The sequence below is a fragment of the Scatophagus argus genome, chromosome 24, assembly GCF_020382885.2.
Source record: "Scatophagus argus isolate fScaArg1 chromosome 24, fScaArg1.pri, whole genome shotgun sequence".
Lineage (NCBI taxonomy): Eukaryota > Metazoa > Chordata > Actinopteri > Scatophagidae > Scatophagus > Scatophagus argus.
The window spans coordinates 2,577,913-2,603,569 of NC_058516.1; the positions used below are offsets into that span (position 1 = coordinate 2,577,913).

A 25,657-nucleotide genomic window follows, 5' to 3' on the forward strand; every position below is an offset into this window, starting at 1 on the left:
AAATTATAAACCTTTTCTCCACATCCTCTCGCCTGCTCTGTGAAGCACCTTTTTTTCTGTTTCTTTCGAGGGTTCTTTTGCTGCCTTCCACTTTACGGTTTGTCGAATTGATCCACGATGTTGTAGCTCGTACTTTTAATGGTTGCATAAGGGGATTTGAGGAGGATTTGAGGCCCTGCAGTACACTCATTCAGCTATGGGAATGAAATCAAAGAGCAGAGGTGGCCTCGTAGTTAGGAAGCCGCCGATTAACCGCCCCCCCCAAAAAAAAACTGCAAATGCCAACATCTGCAGCATCCAAACTGAACGCTCTCGCTGCCTGGCTGTCCGGCCTTCATCAGCGAGATCCACAACTAGAATATAGAAATTCTTCAGAGACACTTTCAGGCACAAAAAGAAACGTGAGTATCTCAATAACCAAATGCACACAATTAAGTATGGCAAAGTATGGCACGTTTTGTAAGGCCTGTCTAATCATCTCACTGCACAACAGTGACTCTGGACATTTTTTGGAAATGGCGTCTCTGAAACGTCTGTCCTCTCCCACAAATGTCAAAACCTGCTGCAGCTCCCTTGTGGTTTTATGGCCTTTAGTTGCTAAATTAGTTTTTGCCTGCTGCATCTTTTTGTCATTGTCATGGGATGAAAGCTGGAAATATGAACAATGTTAGTGGACACAAAGGAGCATTCATGACCTATCAGCTCCAGATGATCAACATTCGTTCCTTTCATTCCTCACGTTGATTCTCCTCTTTAGCTTCTCGCAAAAACAAATCCTGCAGCTAAAAGTTCAGCTCGTCCTTCTGAGCACCAAAGTGTTGTTGTTTTTTCACATGTGTAACCATGTCAGCGGAAACCTTTGTGATTGGTCTCCTTCGCTTTCTTTTCTGTCAGGTTGCTTTCAAAGTGGCAAAGTACTCGCTCTCTGCAGATCTGAAGTACGTGCTCTTCGCTTACGATGTCAAACAGGTGAGTGTCTCAAATTAAAATGGATCCTCAGCTCAAAAACGACAAATCAAAATCACCTGAACATAATTACGTGAAAGAGCACAAACACGTTTCCTGTTTTGCGTTTCTTCTCACGAGCCCGCGAGCTGTGATCGGAGCTGAGGATCATTCAGCCGTCCTTTCTGTCTCTGTTTACTTCCTGGCAGCCTGTCATTTACATTGTGTTCCTGAGCAATACCCACGAGTGTTGTCACTCACTCATCTGCATGCACGAGCCGACCCACACTCACACACACACACACACACACACACATACACACAAGCCGTGGACACACGATGTGCATTTTCATGATGTGCTTGTTTTTATTTGTATTTATGCTCTTTTGTTTTTCTGAAGAACAGCCTGATACTGTTTTGTTTCTTACATCGCAGTTGACTTGAATCGAACATGTATCAACAGTTTGAATCCCTCACACACACACACACACACACACACACACTCTGTTTCTCTCTGTAAACAAATTGCACCACCTGTACAGAGCGGGTGTTGATTTATTTGTTGTGTGTTTTTGTGGCTTCTTGTGCATTTTCACTTTGTTTATCCTTGTGTTTGTTTGGTGTAGAGGATGTTTTTCTGTGCGTTGATATTCAGTCATCCACAATGAGGCTTTCCTCTGCCTCAATGTTGAGGCTTTTTGGATTTGTTCGCAGACAAGCTCAGGTTTAGAAACAGAGACGTTTCCACTTTCTCTGCACATTTCACAACACTTTTCTCCTGCATATTAAGGCTACGTGCTGAGATTTTTAGTCACTCTCAGTTGAATTGCCATGCGTGAAAGAAAAGTTCACGTGGCAGCGATGGAAAGGCCAACGAGCACAGATCTCAAAGTTTCTACAAATATATATCAGCCTGGATTTTACGTAAAACATTGTTTTAAATGTTTAGATTGTGTACATCATGCAGCTTGCATGCAGAGCTGGAACAGGCAGGTACAGGATGTATATGGCAGGCAGCGGAGAATGATGTGAATTGTTCCCCGCCTCAAAGCTTCTCTTGGGGAAATATAATAAATTTTGACCTGCAAAAAGTGCAGGCTTTAAGTTATTATTCACTTGAGATATAAACACTGTATCCCACAACTTTAAGCAAGAGTACCCGAAAGTGTATCAGAGGTAAGTGAAACTGAATAAAGAACATTGGTTTTTGATAAATGATGCAAAGAGCTGCTGGTGGAGGAATCTCTCTCGCACAGCTCCTCTTTTTAGTTTCCTGCAGCCGGCAGCGAATAGCTTCCTCGGTAACTTCCTTGCTTGTTTTCATGACATTGCCTCGAGGTACCAGAAATGGATCAGTGATGAGTTGACCTCTCGTTGCAGATGTACAGATATTCCTACACGGCGTCTTACATCGTTTACAACATCTACACGAGGTGAGCGGGTTTACCGTTTCCATCATGTTGGGGCGCCCCGTTGGGTAAAATCAACCTGATGCACGCACACTTTGGCTGAAATAGATGCTGGTTGTTAATATGTGTGTGTGTGTGTGTGTGTGCGTATCAGGGAAGTATGGGAGCTAAACCCTCCAGAGGTTCACAACGCGGTGCTCCAACATGCAGCTTGGGGAAGACAAGGACAGCAGCTGGTGAGGCTGATTTCTCTCGTTCTGCTTCTCCATCTCCTCTCGCTGTCTTTATTCAGTAAGTCCACGCCGTCTCGTCTCTCCGGCGGGATTTGACCCCCACACTGAGGTTCTCCTTCTTCACGTTTTGCAGTATGGGCTCACTTTACATCCCCACTGAGCTCCGTCTGCCTGCTCTGAGTGTCAGTCTGACCTGATTTACAGCTGCGACAGTTTTTACTTTACATTGCAAATCTAGAGCCTCCTGTTCGCCCGAGTGAGCAGCTCTGCAGCAAAGCTACTGTGTTATTTGAGCCTAGAAAGTACAGGGGACACTTTATTTTACAGGCCGGTTTATATAGGAGTTTCCTGGAAAGAAACCAGCTGTAATTTTGTGAAAAGGTTCATGGAAAGGACTTTTTTTTAATATAATTTGCTGCTAATTAAAGTCAAGTATTTAACACATCCAAATCCAATTACAGGCGAGGATTCCTGCACATCCACACAGTTTTAGTTATTTTGTTTGTCTGTTACACACAAGACCCACAGTCCTGAAAGGAGGATGAGGAGGAGGGAGACACAAGTAAAAATAAGGGTGGATGCAACTGTTGTCAGTTGTTTTCCTGATTCTTCCTTAAAAGACTCATGACAGTACAAAGCAGGATCCTTCAGAGGCTTCTCTGGCTGTCGTTCCCTTTGGATAATTGACATTGTAATAAAGAGCGGGTCACTGATTAAATATTAAATAGGTTCAGTCCGATGATGAACGTGTTTTTTGATGTCACCGCAGAGCTGAGGTGCTCCAGGTGCACTTTTTCAAAAAGCAGTTCAAAATGGCTGCTGTGTAACTGATGGATAGTCAGAGCAGACATAAAAATAAATAAGTCCAACAAAAAAAAAAGGAAAGGAAAGAGGAAAGATGATTCAGGGGGGCGCAGGATATTGGCGAACACGCAGGATGTGTCAGGCTGATCAAATGCAAATATTAAAACACTGATGGAAGAAGGAGAGCAAACACACACGTTTGCTGCATGGTGAGATAAACCCGTGGCTTTAATATGAAAAAACAAAATCTCATCAGAGAGGAAATCAAAAAGAAAAACAGATCAAACTGACAAGCAGAAGCAGAAAGTAAAACAGTAAAACAGCCATCCAACTAAAGTCACGTGCCTGCGCCATCTTTTCTTCCAGATCTACATATTCGAGAACAACATCTACTACCAGTCAGACGTGAGGAGCAACTCCCTGAGAATCACCTCCTCCGGGATGGAGGGAGTCATCTTCAACGGACTCGCCGACTGGTTGTACGAAGGTGTGTGCGACAGCAGCAGCTCCTTTCCAAGGCTGCGTTTTAGCTTCGCGTTTTTGTTTCTCGTCTGGGTGTTTCACAGATCAGAGCCTCGAGGCCGACTAATGGAATATTTGATTGATTTTTGGGACAAGCAAATTGGTATGCAGATTCGCTGTTTTTCCACTGGAAAAGAAGGCTTTTAAACAGCATAATTTACAGAAAAATTTACAGAGCAGTAAACGCATATTTCTTTTTATTTCTTTTTTTTTTTACTGGCCAGTCAAGCATTTCTTGTGGGAGTGAAGTGCTGGCTCTGCATGCACACAATATTAAATTTGTGTTTAAATGGTACATAAATGATACATACCACATTTCTGTGGTAACAGAAATCCCAATATGTCCATGGCAAGTTAAATATTTCTCAGGGGTGGGAAGTTGGCTTGACTGAATCATATTTCTAACATGATGGGTACAGTTTAGCAGCCAACGTTAGCTGTGACTTCCATCATTTCCTCTGCTCACTTTGAGCACTCAAAACTGATCGATTGCACACAGGTGGTCAGGGAGCAGGCAGAAGTCCAAGAAACAGGAGATGTTAGCCTTTCAAAATAAAACAGGAAATACCATGTGCACAGATGCAAGAGGACATTTGTAAGCCATGAACATTTGTGCTGCTGCTCTTCGTGGTCCACAAACTCACCCACAGGCCCACGGCTCTGAATGCCCACAGTCTATTCAGACGGCATGTAAATGATACGTAGTGTTTGAGTAGGAAGTCATGAGCGCTGTGTAAGTTTTTTTTTCTGATTAATCTGTTATTCTCTTGCTAATAACTGCTGAACAAGTTTATAAATTCTGGTCGAGCACTTTGGACTCCAGTTTGGAAAGGTTTTTAAAATGTCAGCAGGCACAGAGCGGGAGGGGGGAGCTGCTGCGTGATTAGCGGTCGAGGATGTAGCCGTGAGGGCCCGAGTTTCACAGATTTGTCTTCTGCATTAAAAATGCAGCGGAGCAGACTAGAGAAATGAAGCAGAATGGCGGTGAAAAACCAACAACAAGCCTCCGCGATCCATTAAGTCGCTGTGTAAACAAGTTCAGTAATGTGGTGATGGTGTGTGCAGTTTGCACAGAGAGCAGCACAAACACACAACGAGGCAAATGGGGAACATAATAGAATCATTTGTGTTTGTAGATTTACTGCGAGCTGTGTGTTTGTGTGTTTTTTCTCTCCTTTGATTTGCATTTACTTCAGATTTGATTGATGTTTGCGGAGCAGCAAACGCTCCTCTGAAAGAATTTGCCGGTTTTCTAAAGATGTTTTGACCAGCTTTTATAGAATTAACTTAAAGAAATAAAAAGTCGCCAGTGGTTATTATTACCTCAGAACAGACAGGAACTGAGTCTGTGTCTTCTCAGAGGAGATTCTGCGGTCACACTTGGCTCACTGGTGGTCACCTGACGGAGAGAAACTGGCCTTCCTCACCATTAACGACACCCTGGTGCCCCACATGGTTCTGCCCCAGTTCACCGGCAGCACCTACCCCAGAGGAGTACAGTACCCGTATCCTATGGTAAGTCTGGACTCTGCACCAGCTGCACTGTGGGAAATAATGACCCTGATGGTCTTCACGTGAATAATGTCCCACCTTCAGGCCGGACAGACGAACCCTACAGTCAGGCTGTCGGTGGTCAACCTGTTCGGAGCGACGCACACGCAGGAGCTGCAGCCTCCGGATCAGCTCCGGCTCAGGTGACACACACACACACACACACACACACACACATATAAATAAATACAGCAGTGAGACTGTCAGGATGTTGTGTAGATTTTTTTCTCTTGTGTCCTGTTTAACTTTTAGTTTTTTATTTCCTGTCTTTGTCTGTTTTCCCTCCTTTTTTGATTGTTGCCCCGCCTTGATTGTGTTCACCTGCGTCTCACTCCTGTCTTTAAACAGTCTGCATTGTGGGTCCTCTTTCCTTGATAGACAGCAGACACACACACACACACACAGAGCATGATTCTCCTCTCTGCATGTCCTCTGCAGGGATTTCTACGTCACCATGGTGATGTGGATCAGTAATACTCACCTGGCAGTGCGGTGGCTCAATCGGTCCCAGAATGCTTCGCTGCTGACGGTGTGCGATGCCACCGTCGGGGTCTGTCTCCAGGTGGGTGTCGAAGACGATGTCTGGCTGACAAATAACCAGTGGTGGTTGCTGAAGCCGTTGTGGTTTATTGGAGTATTAGAATAACTTCCCACTTCTGTATTAGGGGAGTTTATACATATATGTCCTTTCATTGCCCTTGTAAATCAGGTTAATTATCAGTTAAATGGATATAACCTGTGTTTGATCAGACACTGCGGACAGACTCGTGATAAATTGTGTTTATTTGATTCAGAGACACGAGGACTCCTCAGAGACGTGGCTGTCCGGACAGGTAAACCTCAACGCGGTCGCCTCTCATGACCGCATTCAGTCACGGCCGTGTTTGTTGCACTGCTGAGGAAGGAGCACAGCAGGACAGATTCAGGTGTGTCCCCTCTGTTTGTCTCTGCAGAGACAGGAGCCGCTGTTCTCCAAGGACAGAAGCAGGTTTTTCCTCACTCTGCCCGTGAAACAAGGAGGTCAGGGAGACTTCCACCACATCACAATGTTCACCAGAAAGGTGACTCTCCTCGTCCTCCACATACCGAGTCTTTCTTCATCTCCGATTCACATCCTCCCAGTCCACATAATGTCCATTCTGCATCTTAAAACCGGATTGGTTGTTGGATGGTGTGTGTTTTCTGGTGATGACTGATTCTCTTGCAGTTGCGAAGTGATCAGGATGAAGTTCGGCACTTAACGTCGGGAGACTGGGAGGTGACGAAAATCGTAGCTTACGATGAGAACAACCAGATTATGTAAGTTTAAGCTCTGTTTCTCGCGTTAAAGGTGTAATATGTAGGAACTGGCTACCTGTGGAAGAGAACAAACAAACTGAGGCGACAGCAGAGTCGCTTCAAACGCTACTCCGAACTGAAATCTTGTGTATGTACTGTGACTTGTTGTTCCTGATGTGTGATATATGATCTCCTTTACCGTGGAGCCAAACCAGAGCCAAAAGTTTCATTAATAAAGTTTCAGGGAACGTAATAAATAGATAAATTCATAAATAAATAAACATAATGCGAATATGGTGTAGAGAAGCTGAAGCCACAGTACCCGTGTTCCCTGAAGGCAACGCGATAAAGGAACGTCATTCGCCGCCTAACGCTGTCACTCATGATTCCACTCAGCCAAAAGTTTGAACCTGGAAAAACATCTGAAACCGAAAAAATAAGATTTGAATAAAATAAAGAAATAAATCTGAAAATGCAAGAAGACATCAAATATTGAAATATATACTTGGATGAAAATTCAAGAGAATTTCAGAACTGAATTAAAATTGTATTTGAACTTAAACTTTTCCTGCACTTATTTTTGGTTTGAGTGCACTGTTGCATGTTGCATGTCGATTTGGCTCCAGGCTTCACAGTGACTGATAAGAGCTATTTTCCAGGCTTCTTTCTCTGAGATGTTTTGTTTGTGAGCAGCATACATGTCTTTAAAAAATCTACCATTACGACAAATCTCCTTTGTCAGGGAGGAGAAAAGAAGTAAACGGCAACAAAGGGTGTGAGAACATTCATTGTTTAACATGCTTTGTGAGGCGTGGGGTTCACGTCTGTGTAAATCCGTCTTGACGGATGCTCTGCCATCATATGCAGCGACTAGAGAAAGCAGATCTATAATGGAGCCGTGACCTTGTCCTACTTCAGCTGCTCTGCTTTCCCTCCACACAGATACTTCCTGAGCACAGAGGACTCTGCACAACAGAGACATTTATACAGGTGAACCACTCTGTGCTGCATACCAAATGAGCCGTGTTGTGCTTTTCTTTCATTAGTTCTCCAACAGACGAGTCATTTTCTTCTATTATGTGTAAATACGTCGTGTCCTTCCTCTGACAGCGTGTCCGCGCTCGGCCTGTTTCCACGGCGATGCCTCACCTGCGGGCTTAAGGAGGAGTGTTCCTTCTTTGATGCCGAAGTCAGCCCTGATGCTCAGCACGCCATCCTGCGCTGCAAAGGTCAGAGGGAGTTGAGGAAACATCAGTGAAATACATAGGAATAGAAGGCGTACAATATTCACCAATGCTGCCTGTGGGGGAGGAAACGTGTGAAACTGCGGCTGCATGGGCAGTTTAGCCAACTCTCTTATGGTCTTTGCGTTGACGACTGCCCAGTAAAAACAAATGCTTTTACCCTCTTTCTTTTTTTTTTTGGCCTGTGACAGTTACTTCATAGATTCTACAGAATATCAGCATTGGTGTTACTGTTTCCAAACCTCCTTTTCTTTCCCCCCGTTGTTGCTCATAGGTAAAACATTTACAAAAATTATTTCATTCTCCTCTCTTCTCTAAAATGTGCAGTTATTACTTGCTTTTCCACACAGTCTTATCTTTAAATTGTACCTGTGGGGAGTCGGTAAATATTTTATTTGCTCTTTATTCACACGACAAACTTGCACTTTAAATCACAGGATGTATTATGAAATGTTAAAGAATCTGGCTGAACTCTTGCAACATTTTCTGTTTGGTTTGGTCCTCTTACTTTGGGCGTCACGATGGGCCTAAAACTTTTTGAAAAGCGCATCTTAACTCCCCCACAGAAGTCAGCACTTTATCTTTAAATCTAGAATTTCTAATGTGTCAACGTGCAGCTCAAACGGGATGGAGCTTCATCAGCATCTCGTGTTGCATCCGTTAAAGTGTCCTGTCCCCTCCCATCGCAGGTCCTGGAGTTCCTGCTGTGCTGCTGCTCAGTTTCGATGATGTGGATTGTGAGTCGTCTTTATTTTACTTTAATATGAAACCACTTTGTGTCTGTGTGATGCTGGTGCAGATGTGCGTCATCTCCACAATGTTTTGTTTAAGATCACCAATAGTCGGTGCTCCTGTGTACGCTTACAAAGACTTAGAAAAGCTACAAGGTGATGCAGCAGGTTCCACACATATGGAAAAATAAGAAGCCGTATGGATTAGCGGTTATAAAATGAAAAATATGGTCATGCTCTTCTGTCGCTGTGGATGATGTGCTGAATATTTCATGTGAACTGTTGTCCATCTCGTCTTTATGTCTGCACGACCTCACGGTTCACCTTTGTTCCTGCGCCTGCACGATTCGTTAACATATGAAAAGAAAAGTCAGCTTAGTCGTCTTGGGTGTAAAGCTGTACGTGCTGCAGTATTTCCCCTCATGCTGAGGCAGGATGTACACAGGAAAACTGTAAACTAGAGGTGGAAGTACACCTCATGTTAAAGGTACAGGACATCCTCACAGTCTCCAGTCTAATATGTGATATGAGCAACTTAACAATGCCAATAAATCAATAGAATTCTAAAAAATACATTTGTTTTTTTTATTATTTATTTATTTATTGAATGACTCCTGGTTGTGGCGTCTGCTTCAGGCACTGCTTGGTCCTTCTAGTCTACAATATGTTTCTTTTAGTACAAATGAATGAATAACATCCCTGTTGTACTCTGATAAATCAGATTTCTCACTTCACAGCGTATTTCATCCTGGAGAACAACCTCCCTCTGCGGTCGGAGCTGGAGACCAAGAAGATCGTTCAGACGGAAATCCGGATGATCACTAATGGCAACTTTGGTACAAATGATCTGCACTTAACAGCTCTGTGTGTGTGTGTGTGTGTGTGTGTATGTGTGTGGAGATAATTTCATCACAGTTTAATAAACTGAGATAATGAGTGAGTGTGTGTTTGCGCTTATCTTCCTGTCTGTCCTCTGGTTCACCTCGTTCACAGAGCTGCCCCTGAAACTCATCTATCCTCCTGACTTCTCCGAGTCCTACCTCTACGGCCTCCTCCTTATTGTGTAAGCCCATTACACTTTATTACATTTACATTTTTCTCATTTGCATGAAGCGCAGCTGCTTCAGAGGACAGCTTCACTCCTCCAGGACCTGCAAATACGTGTCACAAATCAACAGGAGTGAAATGAAAAGGAAAGTGAAGGGAAAAAATGAGTGTACGTCAGCGTGAGAGCTACCTCAAATGACAGCTGCTTTATTGAAATGATGTGTGTGCTTGGTTGTGTCTGCACAGCGGCAGCTCTCCAGGCAGCCAGGAGGTGACAGAAGAGTTCAGGCCGGACTGGGACTGGGTCCTGGTGGGATCGGAGCAGGTCATAGTAGCACGACTCGACGGCAGGGGGTCTGGCTTCAGAGGTCAAAGGTGCTTCACATTAATACTAAGCACATGTTGGTGGTTTCAGTTGTTTTATTAAGACTGTGTTATTCTTCAAATTTCTTTCTGGTCTTTTCTAAAGATTTCATCCTCATCTTTGTCATTTCTCAGGGTTCTGCAGCAGGTCCACCAGGGGCTCGGCACAGTGGACGCGGAGGACCAGATAGCAGCTCTGGAGTATGTGACACTTTTTGTCCAGCATGTGTGCATCACTTTCGGTTTGGTGGGAGCTGCTTTGTGTCTGGCCTCACAGTTTGTCAGATTTCTTCCCAAAGTTCCCCCAGCTGAGCGTGTGAAAGATGCAAAAAGTCCGCCTGTCTGGCTGAACCAAAACGTTTCCTCTTTGTGCCTCAGGTACCTGGCGAAGCTGCCGTTCGTTGATCGCACTCGAATCGGGGTCTTCGGAGAGGTTCGTCTGTCAGGCTTTGAATTAATCCTGAATGAATTAAGCCTGACTCAGTACGGTGCAGAAATGTTTACTCTCAGCCTCAGCACTTGATGTTTTGTGGTTTCGCTTGACTATCTTGTAGAGGCCTGCAGTGGTAAAATATCTGAGGAAAGAAAAAGCATAAAAACTGTACGCAGCAGAAGTTTGTATTCTGCGTTGCTGTCCTCTAAATCAGAGCGTGTTTTTATTTAAAGCCAAGGGAAATGAAACTGGTCTCCGATCCTTTTGCAGGACTACGGAGGCTTCCTCACGCTGATGATGCTAAAGACGACGGAAAAGCTGATCAGATGTGCTGCAGCTCAGGCTCCTGTCATTGACTGGTCCATGTACGGTGAGCAAAGAGTGAATTCACTCTTCACGTGTCTCATCTTCTTCCATTCACACTGCAGGGACATGGAGATATTTATTACTTCTTCTTCAACTCCTTCATCCGTGACATCTTTATCCTGTATTGTGTGGGTAATGTGACTTAAATTATCCTCAGGTTCTGCTTTCAGGAATTATTAAATTTTAAGATGAAAAGCTTCCTGAATGTGTTCATTTTTAAATTAAACCGGATGCTGGATGGCAGCGCAAACGGAACAATTCATTCTGCATTACCTTTAGCTAACTGTTATCACATTACTCCTCTGCTCACCTGTAAGCGCTGTAGCTTTCAGGTGTTGCAGATGACTCGAGTAGAGATGCGCACAAATTAGTCAAGCTCCTCTTCAGTCTTTCCAAGTACCCTTCTGCAGCGGCAGAAGTACCCACTGGGGTACAAGTACACCTGGTTGGGAATCACCGGGTGAACAGAGTAAAATGTGTCCATAAATCCTGTTGTTACTGCGTTTCTGATGAGAGCAGAAAGAGCAGAAGAAGGATTTCTCTCCATCAAAGATCCTAAAACAACATCTTTTCTTTCTGCTTCTGATCTCTTCCAGCTTCTGCGTTCTCAGAGAGATACCTCGGCTCACCTTCGACTGAGGAGAACAAATACCAGGTCGTTTTACTGTTTTTAATTTTTGTCCCAAATTGCATTTTTCCTGCAGCCAGATGCATGAAAAGTCACATTTAAAACTGCAAATCTGACACAACTCCAAACCAACAAACCCAATAATATTAGAATTTCCTGTATAAATTCCTCAAAATCCTGCCTTCAGAACATCTTAACAAACTTATTTATTAACATTCTCGAACTTTTGCCCACCAAAAACAAACATTATAAACACAAATAAAAGAACAAAAAGTAAAATAAACCTTGTAAACTTTCTTGTTTCGTGCCTCTCAGTCCTCTACAGGATGTTTATGGGGGACTAACACATAGTTGATAGGAGATTTTTCCAGCATAATTAAAAAGCCGTTTCTGAAATCAATTTTACTTCCACTGGTCTTAACGGAGCCACAGAAGAAGCTGCTGGCTTGCATGAAAATATTAAAAATGCTACAATATCACTTTGGACTCCAAATAACATTTCAGATTCTGTAAAAATCACATAAGGGCGGAGGCCTCACAGCTTTGTGAACCAGGCCACACAGGTCTTAATGAAAATGCACTCTGCTTTGGTTTGCTTCACAAACATAACAGTCGTCGTCTGTCTAAAATAAAAGAAGAAAATGTGGCCCCAAGGTTTTCAGGCAACGCTCCAAATATTCACCCCACAGAAGGGAAAAAACACACAAACATGAAAAATAGGAAAATGCCAGAGGCTGAAAAAAGAAATTGCACAATTGTCCTCTAAGTGAAGGTTGCAGTCAAAGTGTGTTTTTCCTCCTAAGTGGGTTGCCTATAACTGGGCCAGGGTACGCTATTTTTGTGACTCTCGCAGCAGGAGGTGGAGGTCTGCTTTAAAAACATCCAAAGACGGGGAAATGTGGCGCGATGTGATCAGACAATAATCGGCAGGACATCATCGCTCATCCCGTCGTCTGACACCGAAAGAAATGGGTTATAAAATGTCCCGTTATTGACGTGCTGTCGCCGAAAAGCTGGGAAATCATCCTGTTTCAGTCCCAGCTGGGAAAAAGACGCTGAATGATGAGATGGAGACATTCTGAAATATAACAGCTATCATCCACATTCCCCTGAGCAACAGATCTAAATGCAGTCTGAAAATACAAGACTCTCACCCATTAATGTGATCTTGAAGGTATTTTTCTCTGCAGATGTTCAGCTCTTCTCTGGCTGCTCCACACCGCAAATCCAAATATCCGTCCGTGACCTCACGGTTTTCAGGAAATGGAATCCAATTTGCAGTCCTCAGCACTGGTGGAAAGTTCATCCACTCAGTACTGTATTTAAACTTTGAGATTCTTATATTTTACTGAAATATATTTTCATTTTATGTGCAAGCTGTGCTGGAAGACCAGCATTTGTATGGTTCACAACTTTTTTGTTTTGTTGCTGAAAGTTAAGTCAAGAAGATAAGCAGTTAGCTGAGCACCACATAGCCAAGAAATAGTCTGAAACCACAACTTGTTGTTGTCGCACTTTATTTTTGGTATGAATCCAACAAACAAGATGTCCTGTGTTAATTACTGACCATTAGGGTTATTTCTGGACTGAGCCAGGCTAACTGTTTCCCTTTCTGTTAATGCTAAGCTAAGCTAACTGGCTCCTGGTTGAAGTCACATATTTTATCGCACAGACATGAGAGTGGTATCAGTCTTTTTATCTACAATGTCGAACTATTCTTTTGAGATTTTACATGCAAAACATAATGATGATACACTGCATATTGTAAGCAATCTGTCTTTATCTGTGTGTCCAGGCGTCCAAAGTCCTGCCCGGCATGAAAGGTCTGCAGGGAGGAACTCTGTTTCTGGCCCACGGCACTGCTGACGGTAGGTTTTTCATTGCAAACCAACATGTAAGATGTAAATTGTCACAACAACCTGTAATTAAAGGTATGTGTGAGTCTCTTCAGTGGGCTGACGCGTCCTGCTGAAATCAGCTTGTTAATGATGCAGAGCATTAAAACTTGACCTTGATGAGCAGCAAAGCTTTTATATGCAGCAGTGGAATTAACCTCCGTCAACTCTTATCTGCATGTCTGGTTTGTTTCCACAGCAAATGTTCACTTTCATCACTCGGCAGAGCTCATCAAACACTTAATAAAGATCGGAGCCAACTATACCATGCAGGTAAATACTATGCTCTTCAACAGAATACACTGGATAGAAATATACTGGGAGATTATGGAGGCAAAGCCTTTTCTTTCTTAGCCTGTTCTTGAGTCATAAAAACCATACAATCACAATACCTGAGAAAGTCCTCTATTCCAAACTGCATTGGAAAAACTGTGTCTTTAAGACAATGCTAAGAGGAGGAGCTGAAGGCTTTAAAAATGAGGAATTGATCTTTATTTCTGAGGATAACTTCATGAAAACCTGTCTCGTTCAGCTTCTGAACAAGATCAACGCAAAACTTTTTTTTTCTTTGCCAAAACAATGCCGTCTGTCAAATGTTTGTCTTCCAAAACATTTCAGACGTTGAGAACAAAAGGTGGTCTTTTAAAATTCTGTTTTAAGTAGTATACAACCTGTTGTTCTCCTGTTCGCCTGATCTTCAGTTGTTTTCACTTCAGCTAAAGGCTGACGTTCCTCTCTGATCTCAGATCAGTTTTACTGTCCTTGGGTTCATAAAACCTTATTCCAAAAAAAAAAGAAAAACCAAGAAAGAAATCCAAACCAACCTGCTTGTCCTGGAGCTCCTCCACACAGTCAGCTGTCTGGTGGAGCTGAAAATGTTGAAAAAAGGTTTGATTTTTGATTTTTTCTGTCTCTCGTGTTTTTCGGGACAGATTTACCCAGACGAGGGACACTTCCTGTCCAGGCGCAGCCGGATTCAGCTGACTCACTCATTGATTGGTTACTTCGGAGGATGTCTGCTTGACGCATCATCGTTACTCGACCAACAGCAGCGGGATGACGAGTGAGAGTGAACTGGACCCTGTTTCTCTCTGTGTGTGTGTGTGTGTGTGTGTTTTATACCTGTAGCACAACGTTTGATAGACAGAAAGTATCCATCGCTCATCACCTCAGTAGAATAAATCCCCGAATGCTTCGGTTTTGTGTGACGTCTGCGACACGTGGTGGAGGTTTGGAGGTGATTTGGAACCTTGAGAAGCTCCTCTCGGCTTAAAAGAAACACACGGACTGTGGGGCTTACACCTTGTTTTCATAAGGGAACAACGTGTGCACATGTTTGAACAGATATTCTCGTGATGGGCTGAAGCCATACAAAACAAGCAGTGTTTGGGTTTTTTTTTCCAGGCGTTTCACATAAATTGATAATCCAGAAGCCCATTAGGACATCACTGAGCCTCCCAGGCTTCGCGTAGGAAAACTTTTGTTTTTAAGAGCATCGAAACATGACAAACGACATTTTTATGGCGAATTGTGTCCCCCGTGGCGCCTTCTTATCTCCTTGACTTGCACTTTCATCGCTTCATGTCGACATTTCTCGAAACATTTTTTCTTAAAGTGATTAATTGCGTGACATTTGTAACCGACTGGAAGAAAAGCTGTTTGTCACGTGATGCTTGCAGGTTGCAGATATGTTTAGGCTTTAATTAGACAGCAATAGAGCTAAAGAGATGTGCAGTCTGTCTTGTTCGTTTATAAATGTAGATATTTATCATTTCACACCAGCTTTTTTTTTTTTGGTTGTTGACAAATACCCAAACTGGGGGCTTAAATGGTCACTGCGTGTTTTTGTTGTTGCTGTCCTGCATCACTAAATGCTCAGTATTTATCTGCGGTAGCTTCGATTGTAAGTGAACTTGGTACTCTCAGTCTCTGTATGTTTTGGTGTAAAACCTCTTAAAGTTTCAACCAAAATCTTTTTTTTGTTTGTTTGTTTTTTTAGAAGAAACCTGCAGCAGTAATTTCTGCTATAAAGAACTTGCAGGCGATTTGCTGTTTAACTTTCTATGTTTTTATATTTTCTACTGGATGCTGAAATGGTTGCTGAAAGCCCCTTTAAATCATTGCATGACAAAACTCTGCTCGCGTTTTTATTTCTTAAACTTGAACTCGTGTTCCTATTTATGAATGAAAATTTGTCGAAATCTGCGGATGAATTATATCAAGTGGAGCCACTTTGCAGCCAAGTTTGTGCTTAAAATCTTTCCGAGCGGTTTTGTAAAGGCCCCCCAGGTTAGAGACTTACCCATAAAGCACTGCAATAAAAGCCGCCATTCAGTGTTATGGCAACACAGAGCTTGAGCGCATCCCTCGCTGTGATTATGAGTATGAGAGCGATTCAGACAATTACTGTCGGCCGCACACGAGTGCCATTAATCACAGTGATGAACATCCTTGATGCCGTTTCAGCTTTTCGACGAGAGCAGCCGACGTGCGCTCGGCGTCTGCAGGTCAATTTAACACATACGAGCAAAAACATGAGGAAAAACACTTGAATTTAATTTTTATTTAAAGATGAAGCACGGGGCAGCTTGAAAATCCAATGCATCTGCTCATGAATAGCAACCTGCTGAACTGTCCTGCTGTCTGTGGAACATGGAGTCCAGTGTGAAGAAACCCAGTGTGAAGTCTTATTGTTTCTTTTGGGGTTTGTACTGTGATTTTTCTTTTCCTCTGGGGGGGAGTTTGTGAGTGAGGGACGACTAAAGAAAAGCTTGTTGTATTTTTTGGCTGTTTTAATATTAAAGAACAATTAGTGAGCCATCTATGAGTCTTGTTTTCTATGTTTTTAGGAGGTGGTTTTTCCTGTCCTTCAGTGGTGGAACAAGTTTTCAGATCCTTTGCTTTGCTTAAAGTACACATACGGTGTGAAAATACTGCATTACAAGTAAAACTCAGAAGGCAGCGAAAAAAAAAGGTGTCAACAGGTATCCTTGCTGCAGCTGTGGTCACACCTGTTCCTCATCCCCCAATCAGCTTCCACACCATCACATAAACTCAGCTCCTTCAGTCCCCCAGCAGATCAGAACACCTTTTTTTCTTCCCTGTTTTGGCCCTTTGTGCCTCCCTGCTGTGCCCCTTCTCTTCCCTGTGTGGCTTGTTTTAAATTACAGACACCATAAAGCTTGTCCCAAATGCATAACACTGTACGCACTCACTCGGTGCAACGATGCACAAAGAAACTGGGGAACTGCTCACAGCAGGATGAACTGAATTACAATGGATGGTCCCTGTGTGATTACCTTCACATGTCATATCACAAAGTGAAAAGTACTAATACCACACTGCAAAAATACTCCACTCGAATGAGTTCTGCATTCAAAACTAAATCATCTCAGTTTTGTTAGCAAAAGTAAAACATTTTCCAGCTAATCCAGAAGGGGATTTTGAAGAGTTTAGATTTAAAAAATGGGGAATTTTCACAACACAAAGGAACACTTCATCCTTCATGACCTTGCAATGCAGTGCTTTGTCTATTTATTGCACCGTTCCCTTTTAACAAATCATCTGCCCTGACCCTTCCATTGATGCTTTTAATTTCCCTTTGTTATTGAGAAAGTGTGGCAGTCTGAAAATGCCACGTCACGTTCTTTTTCCACTCATACTGAGAACAAATGTACAGAACTTAATAAGGACACTTATGCCAGAGGAAGAAAAAAACATTTATCTTCCTTCCTGGCCTTTGTGACCCTTAGAAATCCCCCGTCCACACTGCCGAGATTCGGCTCAAATTGAGCTTTAATTACATCAAAGCAATTACAGAGACAATATGAAGGACTCATCCACTGAGGAAGGGAAGAAACAGTCCAGCAGAAACTTCAGAAACTATGAGTTAAGACCCAAAAAGGAGAATAAGTCTGTCTCTGGTGGTTCTGCACAGAAAATCTGTAAAGACGTGAGGGTCTTTTGTACATTTCCTACTGTAGCAGAAGAGAAATCCACCTTTTAATAAGCCTGACCTTGACTTCCTCTGAGGATTCGCAGTAATCAGCACAAAACACAAGAGTTCGGCTAATAAGAAAATAACTCGCCTCTATATTTATATATTGAACCAAAGCACATAAATGTTTTTAATAATAGACTGTCCACATACTTTTGGCCTTATAGTGTACATATTAGTTTAATTAATTTCAGTCACTAAATTTGAGGATAAAGACTTGGTTTAGTCCCCAAGGAATTAATGTAATGTATGTAATGTGATTAATATAATCTCTCTCTCTCGCTATCTGTATGTGTGTCTGTGTATACGTGTTTTATGATCTCATGGGGACAAAAACCTCACGTACCTTATGGGGACAAAATGGAAGTCCCCATGGGGAAATGAATAACTATTAGGGTGGAGACTTGGTGGTTTAAGGTTGAGTTTGAGGTTTAGGTTAAAGTCAGGTTAAAGGTCAGGGTTAGGCAAGTTATGGTTTTGGTTTGAGTAAGTCTGCAGGAAATTAATGTAAGTCTACGAAATGTCCCCACTGGGCATGAAACCCTACACTGTGTGTGTGTGTGTGTGTGTGTGTGATTATGGTCCAAAAAATGTGCCTCAGTGCTCAGCTGGGGGTCTTGAGATGCCTCAGTTCTCTTTTGTACTTTATGAGTGAAATGATGCTGCCATCTTGGGGTGAAACACCCTCATCTCATCCAACTGGATCACAGAGTAAAAGTGCCAAATATTGACATGCTTTGCTGTACATTTATTAGCACCAATGTGCCCAACACAGAACCTCAGAGGGAAATACTGTATTTTTTTTTGGCAAGTATTTTAAGTGATCATTTTTTCTCTTTTTATGTACCTGCTTTTTCCCCTTTTAATTAGGTTGGACTAGTGTGTCACTTTGGGCTCTGGGTAAGTGTGACCACATTTCACACTATGTTTTAGATTGATTTTTTTTTATATATAAATCAAACTGTCAATCTGTTAATGCAGAAAATAATCATTAATTCTGAATAAATACTGGGTGGAGTCATAATGACTTTTCAGTTGATTTCTGTGTGTGTTCAGGTTTGCATGAAAGCAGGAGTGACTGATCTAAGTAAGCAGGCTGTGGTGATTAACACACTCCTGTCAGAGCGTCTGTGGGCTGCTTCCACACCCTGCTGAAGTATTTATAGCTGCGTGTGTGTGGGTGGGGGTGGAGGCTGGAGAAAGGAGGCAACGGGTGCAGAAACAAGTTTGGTCTCATCAGTTGAAAAGGAGATATGGCTTGAGGGAGTATAAGATTCACGATCCTGTTTGGTTAACTTTTCATGAGGTGATGAAACTGAGTTATGTGCAGTAGCCTGGAAACTGAAGCTGCAGGGAGCTGAGTTTGATGAATTTACTGTTTAGACCACAAAGGAGACAAGAATTAGGCTGGAAAAATGATCGACTTTCTCAGGACTGCCAACTTTCACACACTAAGTGTGAGATTCACACTTTTGACACTTTTCACACACTGAAAAGAGGACACTGACAGTGCAGTGGACAGACAAGACACAGCAGCATAACGTCTCTCTGTCTTCTCTCACACAGGACAGAGAGTGAGTTACTATGATTACGAGGACGCTATGTGTAGTACTATAGTATATTTCCCACTATCTTAAATAGCTACATTAGAAACAAGTACTTCAGTACAGTACTGGAGTAATGCACTTCACTGGGGATAAACTTTGCAGAGATCACTGCTTTTACTCTGAAAGGGCCAATCAGGAAGCCAGATAGAGTTGGAGAAAGCTGCAGCTGGCTCCTCCTCCTCCTCCTCCTCCTGCTGTAGTAACTATAAAAGTGCATGCGTCACACACTGATAGGACTCCACTCACAGAGATCTCATGATAGGTGCACTGTGAGAGCCTACAAGTTTTAACTTCTACTTCTTCGCATCAAAAAGGACAATCAAAACATCACTATGGTGAGTACTGAGTCATTCTTACTGTTATTACTATTATTCCTTCCCCAACATCCAAGAAAAGCAGCATTTGCATTGTTTCGAGTATTACTTATGAGAATCAGCAGTCATATCTGAAGCAGAAAACACTTTAATACTCGTGAAAACCATTGGTTTTCTGTTGCATCAGCTTCCTGTCCTCCCAGAAGTTGTTATAAGCCTACAAGAGTTTTCTGCTTGTTGTTTCTACTTTAGTGGGCCCCGAGCTGCTTCTGAAGCAACTTTGTGGCATGGCTACAGCACATAAAACTCCCTCTTTTGCTTGAAATGTTGAAAAACATAAAGTCAATCAGTGGAAACATGCTCCTGGGCATGTGGCTCCGGCTCCAGTAAAGGTTAACTGTTTCCATATGGGTACTGGAGGGCTGCCTGTCAGGATGGCGGGCTTGTTTGCCTGGCTGGTTTTGGGAATGCTGATGTGTATTTTACATTTCTGTTCCTGCCACTCACCACCGTGCTGATAACCTGCTGGAGTCCTGCAGCGTTAGACCCGAAGCTGCTACCTTTGGGTCTTTTGAATCAATTAACTTTAAAGAAAAGAAAAAAAAGCACAATATTCACATTTTTGATGTCAAACATGAGGCAGGCACATGACATTAAACCCTTTTAGCTTTGGATCAACATTTTTACAAGCTCAGGAGAGGTAAAGAGCCTTAAGTTCATTCTTCAGCCGCATGAGTTCAGGGCGTTGACCTTTCCCTGTTGACTTTGTTCCCTCGTATCACAAGTGCAAACGGTGAGTGTGTTGTAAAGCTGGTGATTTGGAAAGACAGGAGTGAACGAAAACAGTCTGTTGAGGTGTTAACGCCTGCTTCCCCAAATGGTGTTTGAGCTGCTGTCACTTCCTGTTGGGCCATTCAGAATACAAACATGAAAGGGGGAGGAGATGTGGAGAGTCTTCCTGCCTTTAGAGTTGGTTTTCCACATGAGAAAGTCCTGTTAGTTATGGCAAAATGGGGATATTTAGAATATTTTGTTCCTGACCTTTAATTCACACTCCATTTGGGATTAATAGTTGGGGTCTGTTCACTCGGGTCCACTGTGAAACATCAAGTGTGGATCACGAGGACACAACATCCCTCCAGTTCTTCATCAGCATGGATTAAATCATGTTCTTCCGAATCATCTGTGCACTACAGACTTGTAGTACAATGCTCCACTCTGTTGCTGAGAGTCCCAGCGTCACCCTGACGTACATTCAGGACAAGATACAGGAAGTAGACAGTCACTCAGCCAACCCCTGTTGCCAAAGGGTAAATTTCACAGCCAGTGTGTGTCTTGTAAACATGAGCGGATGTGGCGTGTTGCAACACCAGCGAGCAAGCAGGCCACCACTTCCACTTTGCTCATAACCAGGCTCACGAATCAGGCTAACATGACAGTAACATAAAAATGGAAAGTTTGTGCTAAATGCAAGCTTTTTGTAGTATTCTGTGCTAACTGCTGAAATCCTGTAAATGCTCCAGAGAGCTGGCCAGAAGCTCTTATTTTAGCTGCACTCTGCAGTTAAAGCAAAATATTTCCAAAAAGCTCCAGTCGAGCAGTCCAAACAGGTTAGTGGGGTAGAGTTTAGCTGTCTGTGTGGCCTGAATGACTGAAGCTTCACTCAAAATAGCCGGCTGCTGAGCTGGCTTCCATTGCCATACTTGGCAACTCCCATGTGACTGTAACGCCTCCTCTGTCAACATTTTTAGGGGGAGGGGAGGTTAAGGGATCAAAACTCAAACAAGCCAAAAGTATATAAAAATAAATAGAAAAAGAAAGTCAAGTTTGTCCATTATTTCAGCTTGAAGTTGTAATTGCTGGCGGTTGTCTTTTCACACAGCTGCACTATCAACTGCACTTGCAGATCAGGCTTTCACACTGTTGTATGCAGGCTTCTGTGACATGACAGGCTGCCATGTCGAGTTGCTCTTAAGGCTTGGCCATAGCTCAAAGAGGAACTGACATCACAAGAATTTCACAACAGATACTTCACTGGCTCATGTGTTCCCTCATGTGGTCAGCTCAGACCACTTTTACTCCTGATAAACTTGAAATTATTTATTATATGTAATATTTGGTTTTCCCAAAATCTTGTACTGGCAGGTATGAGGTGAGACATCTAAAAGGGGCATGGTGATATTTTGACAGCAATACTTGACGTGTTTGCGCTCTCATTTTACCATTGACAGCTGGCCTTTTGTTGACAGCCTAACTGCGGCAACAATGTAAGCGCGCAGCAGAGGGACAAGGCAGCAAAAATTTGTGTTATCATGCCTGTTTGACGCGAGTCAGTATAATGCTGATTTCATCTTGACTTTTTGTGAGAAAAACGGTTGAAATGCACCTTGATACGAGTGACCTTCAAACACTAAATGTTTGGGTTTGCCCTTTGGTTTCTTTCTCATTCAGCACTTGCTTTACCCGGTTTTGCAAACTTGTAAAAAGGCAGTTAACCAAACAGGAAAGACAAAGTTGTATCTTAAACCCTCTTGGCGAATTTGGCTTCCAAATGATGAGACCAAACTTGTATCTGCACCCATTACCTCCATCCCCACCCACATCTTTTGCTAGGAACGAGAAATACTTGAGCAGGGTGTGGAAGCACTTTGGCCCCTGTAGACACTGACAGGAGTGTGTTAATCACTACTGCTTGCTTATTTAGATCAGTGGCTCCTGATTTGATGCAAATTTGAATACGCACAGGAATCAGGCTGTTGTGCAAATATGGCAAAAAATACAGAAGCAGTCGAAAAGTTCAAAGACTCCACATGTGTTTCCTGGGGCTCATCTGTCATTTTCTGCAGGTCAGGACAGGCCTGAAAGCAGAAATGTTGGCATTAAACTATGCAGCAAAACGATTTGAACTGAATGTTTTTGAATTCTACAGTGTTTTGATTTGCATGATAAATTTAGTGGTAATTTTTGACATTCTGCAGCTGAAAGGAAGCAAACATTAAATGTTTCTAAATCTTACTTCTTTCTCTCCCCATAGCGTGAGTGTATCTCTATCCACGTTGGCCAGGCTGGTGTCCAGATGGGCAACACCTGCTGGGAGCTGTACTGTCTGGAGCACGGCATCCAGCCCGATGGCCACATGCCCACCGACAAGCCCACTGGGGGCTACGACGACTCCTTCACCACCTTCTTCAGTGAGACTGGCACCGGGAAGTACGTCCCCAGAGCCATCTTTGTCGACCTGGAGCCCACTGTGATTGGTGAGTTTTAAGAGAAATTTCTTAAAATTTCTTTGCTTGACAGCTGTTGAAGAATTGGTGTAAGCTGTTGGTGGTGAAATTTTTAAATGAAACAGATTTAGTATTGGACAGAAGGAAGCTATAAAGTCAGTAAAACAATAAAGTAGCTGATCATTAACCATATTCACTAGAAGCTTCAAGACAATGGATGTCTTATTACACATGAATTTATCTTTCGACCAAAGTTAATTTCAAGCAACAACAGGTTTGAAAGGCGGCTCAGTTTTATTGAGGCCACACCCACTTGAGTTTGAATCAGCCAATTCAAATCCAAGTCAGGAAACAACTGCTTGAAGTATCGTCTCATCTGTTTGATTATCAGTACAACATGTGGCACCTCATGTTGTTAGACCCTCAATAAAGAAAGCTAAAAAAGGAGAATTTCACACAGCATTAACATGCCACTAAACCATCTGTTCTCTGTCTTTCAGATGAGGTTCGTACAGGCACATACCGCCAGCTTTTCCACCCTGAGCAACTGATCTCAGGCAAGGAGGACGCCGCCAACAACTACGCTCGTGGTCACTACACCGTTGGAAAGGAGCACATTGACTCTGTACTCGACAGGATCCGCAAACTGGTAAGAAGGCCTGAAGGACAAAAAGTCAAAAAAGATTTTTTATTTTTTTTTAAAGCACTATTAATAAGAGGTGGGGTTTTACAACAATTTCCTGCAGCATTCTTGTAGTTAATTCAACCTTTTCTCATTCAGTCTGACCAGTGCACAGGGCTGCAAGGCTTCCTCGTCTTCCACTCCTTTGGAGGAGGAACCGGCTCTGGCTTCACCTCTCTGCTGATGGAGCGTCTCTCAGTAGATTTCGGGAAGAAGTCCAAGCTGGAGTTTGCTATCTATCCAGCTCCTCAGGTGTCCACAGCTGTGGTAGAGCCATACAACTCCATCCTGACCACCCACACCACCCTGGAGCACTCCGACTGCGCCTTCATGGTGGACAACGAGGCCATCTATGACATCTGCCGCAGGAACCTGGACATCGAGCGCCCGTCGTACACCAACCTAAATCGCCTCATTAGCCAGATTGTCTCCTCCATCACTGCCTCTTTGCGCTTCGATGGCGCCTTGAACGTGGACCTGACGGAGTTCCAGACCAACCTGGTGCCCTACCCTCGTATCCACTTCCCTCTGGCCACCTACGCCCCGGTTATCTCAGCAGAGAAGGCCTATCATGAGCAGCTCACAGTGGCTGAAATAACCAACTCCTGCTTTGAGCCATCCAATCAGATGGTGAAATGCGACCCTCGTCATGGCAAGTACATGGCCTGCTGCCTGCTGTACCGCGGTGACGTCGTGCCCAAAGACGTCAACGTGGCTATCAGCAACATCAAAACCAAGCGCACCATCCAGTTTGTGGACTGGTGTCCCACAGGCTTCAAGGTGGGCATCAACTACCAGCCTCCCACTGTGGTTCCCGGAGGAGACCTGGCCAAGGTGCAGAGGGCCGTGTGCATGCTGAGCAACACCACCGCCATCGCCGAGGCCTGGGCAAGACTGGACCACAAATTCGACCTGATGTACGCCAAGAGGGCCTTCGTCCACTGGTACGTGGGAGAGGGAATGGAGGAGGGAGAGTTCTCAGAGGCCAGAGAGGACATGGCTGCCCTGGAGAAGGATTACGAAGAGGTCGGCCTCGACTCATTCGAAGAAGACGAAGAGGGGGAGGAGTATTAACAACTCTGTTAAAGGGTTGGTTCTCTCAGTAAATGGTTTTAAGTCTCCTCCAGAAGCAGTGTGTGTGTTTGTGTGTGTGCTGATGTGCAGTTTTATTATTGGTATGTAGAGCATTAATAAACACTAATGTTACTGCTGAGCTGCAGTTTGTCCAAGATCACTCCCATGGTGTTTGGTATCTCAAAAATCAACTCTCCAATGAAAGAGAATGTGCCTTCATCTCCTTTTCTAAATAAAGCTGTTTACAACTTCTTCTCTTGATGAAACATTTCTTGGTGAAAACGTGACTTCCAAAAATGTCAATGTTTGATCTGGAGCGTATACTTCAAAAACAGATCTGTAACGAATGACCAAAACCCAAAGACACTCTGCCTGGAAAGATTAAAATTAGAAAACTAGCAAATCCCCACATGATGTCAAGTCTGAAGTCTGAACAGTTTCTGAAACTCGCTTAAAATTCATACAATCCTGCAAATATTTGACAGTACAAATAATGCAATACATTTATAAGTGAGTAAAATTTCAATCCACTGGAACAAGGAAAGGAACAAAAATATTTGATTTGAGCTCAGTGTAATAAGAGTCAGTGTTACACATTGTTTGGATTAATAATGAGGGTTTCCCTAAAGTAACATTATGCCTGTTTTTATCTGAAATGTTGTTAGTAAGAAGGCATTGCAGGTTACAGACACTAGATGGAGTCGTTATCATATAGATTTTATGTCCTGATGCCTCCACCATCCCTGCACCACATTATGTTGATCAGGAAACCATTTCTGCATACTTTACTTACTTATATTTTTGATCTGGATAGACGTCTGCACAGCAGCATATAGACCCAAATATTTATTGTATTAGTGCATTACAACGTTTCCTGTATTACATTTTATACATTCGTACATAAACTTGAACCTAAATGTAAATTTTCCACTTGTTCTATGATTTTTTTTAACTATAGCATCATCATCAGTCAGACTATACAGTTACACTATATGAGGCTTTGTGACATCAGCTATAAAGGAAGGAAACATGTCATTCCTTTCTGTCAAATTCAGCTTTCACCCCACAAAGGCTTTCCATTTATCGTTTTTTGTGAACTCCACCTGTCCGTCACTCACTACAGGAATGCAGAGCTGATCCAGGATCCTTCAGAGGTCTGAGCTCCATCTCACCGGGCCTTCGGCTCTGAATGTAAACGTCCTCATAATCCTCAAACAAACCCCAGAGTCCTCCTGTAGCTTCATCCCCTGAACCGCTCATTCCTCTTCAAACACTCCCCTAAACATCTTTTTTTTTGGAAAGGACAG

At 43.0% G+C, this 25,657-nt stretch overlaps 2 protein-coding genes across 2 annotated transcripts in view; both read left to right on the forward strand.

Annotated features, from left to right (window-relative positions):
• The window catches only part of LOC124055802 (inactive dipeptidyl peptidase 10-like), a 43,290-nt gene extending 24,689 nt beyond the window's left edge, over nucleotides 1–18,601 (forward strand). Inside the window, 25 exon segments of the mRNA XM_046382928.1 lie at nucleotides 895–969; nucleotides 2,326–2,378; nucleotides 2,509–2,590; nucleotides 3,758–3,878; nucleotides 5,274–5,428; nucleotides 5,510–5,607; nucleotides 5,903–6,026; nucleotides 6,259–6,297; nucleotides 6,418–6,525; nucleotides 6,672–6,763; nucleotides 7,685–7,732; nucleotides 7,853–7,971; nucleotides 8,676–8,723; nucleotides 9,455–9,553; nucleotides 9,711–9,780; nucleotides 10,011–10,139; nucleotides 10,263–10,328; nucleotides 10,506–10,560; nucleotides 10,831–10,930; nucleotides 11,523–11,581; nucleotides 13,350–13,422; nucleotides 13,649–13,722; nucleotides 14,382–14,499; nucleotides 14,502–14,518; nucleotides 18,503–18,601. Coding sequence (XP_046238884.1) covers nucleotides 895–969; nucleotides 2,326–2,378; nucleotides 2,509–2,590; nucleotides 3,758–3,878; nucleotides 5,274–5,428; nucleotides 5,510–5,607; nucleotides 5,903–6,026; nucleotides 6,259–6,297; nucleotides 6,418–6,525; nucleotides 6,672–6,763; nucleotides 7,685–7,732; nucleotides 7,853–7,971; nucleotides 8,676–8,723; nucleotides 9,455–9,553; nucleotides 9,711–9,780; nucleotides 10,011–10,139; nucleotides 10,263–10,328; nucleotides 10,506–10,560; nucleotides 10,831–10,930; nucleotides 11,523–11,581; nucleotides 13,350–13,422; nucleotides 13,649–13,722; nucleotides 14,382–14,499; nucleotides 14,502–14,518; nucleotides 18,503–18,601 — 2,121 coding nt within the window.
• Nucleotides 18,602–19,257: 656 nt separating this feature from the next.
• On the forward strand, nucleotides 19,258–24,602 carry LOC124055606 (tubulin alpha-1C chain-like). The gene is made up of 4 exons (XM_046382549.1): nucleotides 19,258–19,388; nucleotides 22,402–22,624; nucleotides 23,095–23,243; nucleotides 23,376–24,602. The coding sequence occupies exons 1-4, from the start codon at nucleotides 19,386–19,388 to the stop codon at nucleotides 24,348–24,350; spliced, it is 1,350 nt and encodes a 449-aa protein (XP_046238505.1). The 5' UTR covers nucleotides 19,258–19,385; the 3' UTR covers nucleotides 24,351–24,602.
• The last annotated feature ends 1,055 nt before the right edge of the window (nucleotides 24,603–25,657 follow it).

What these genes read in the sequence shown, in the direction of transcription:
- LOC124055606 (XM_046382549.1), top strand. An exon ending in CCTGGAGCCCACTGTGATTG is followed by an intron (nt 22,625 to 23,094) that starts GTGAGTTTTAAG and finishes TCTGTCTTTCAG; the next exon opens with ATGAGGTTCGTACAGGCACA. An exon ending in TCGACAGGATCCGCAAACTG is followed by an intron (nt 23,244 to 23,375) that starts GTAAGAAGGCCT and finishes TTTCTCATTCAG; the next exon opens with TCTGACCAGTGCACAGGGCT.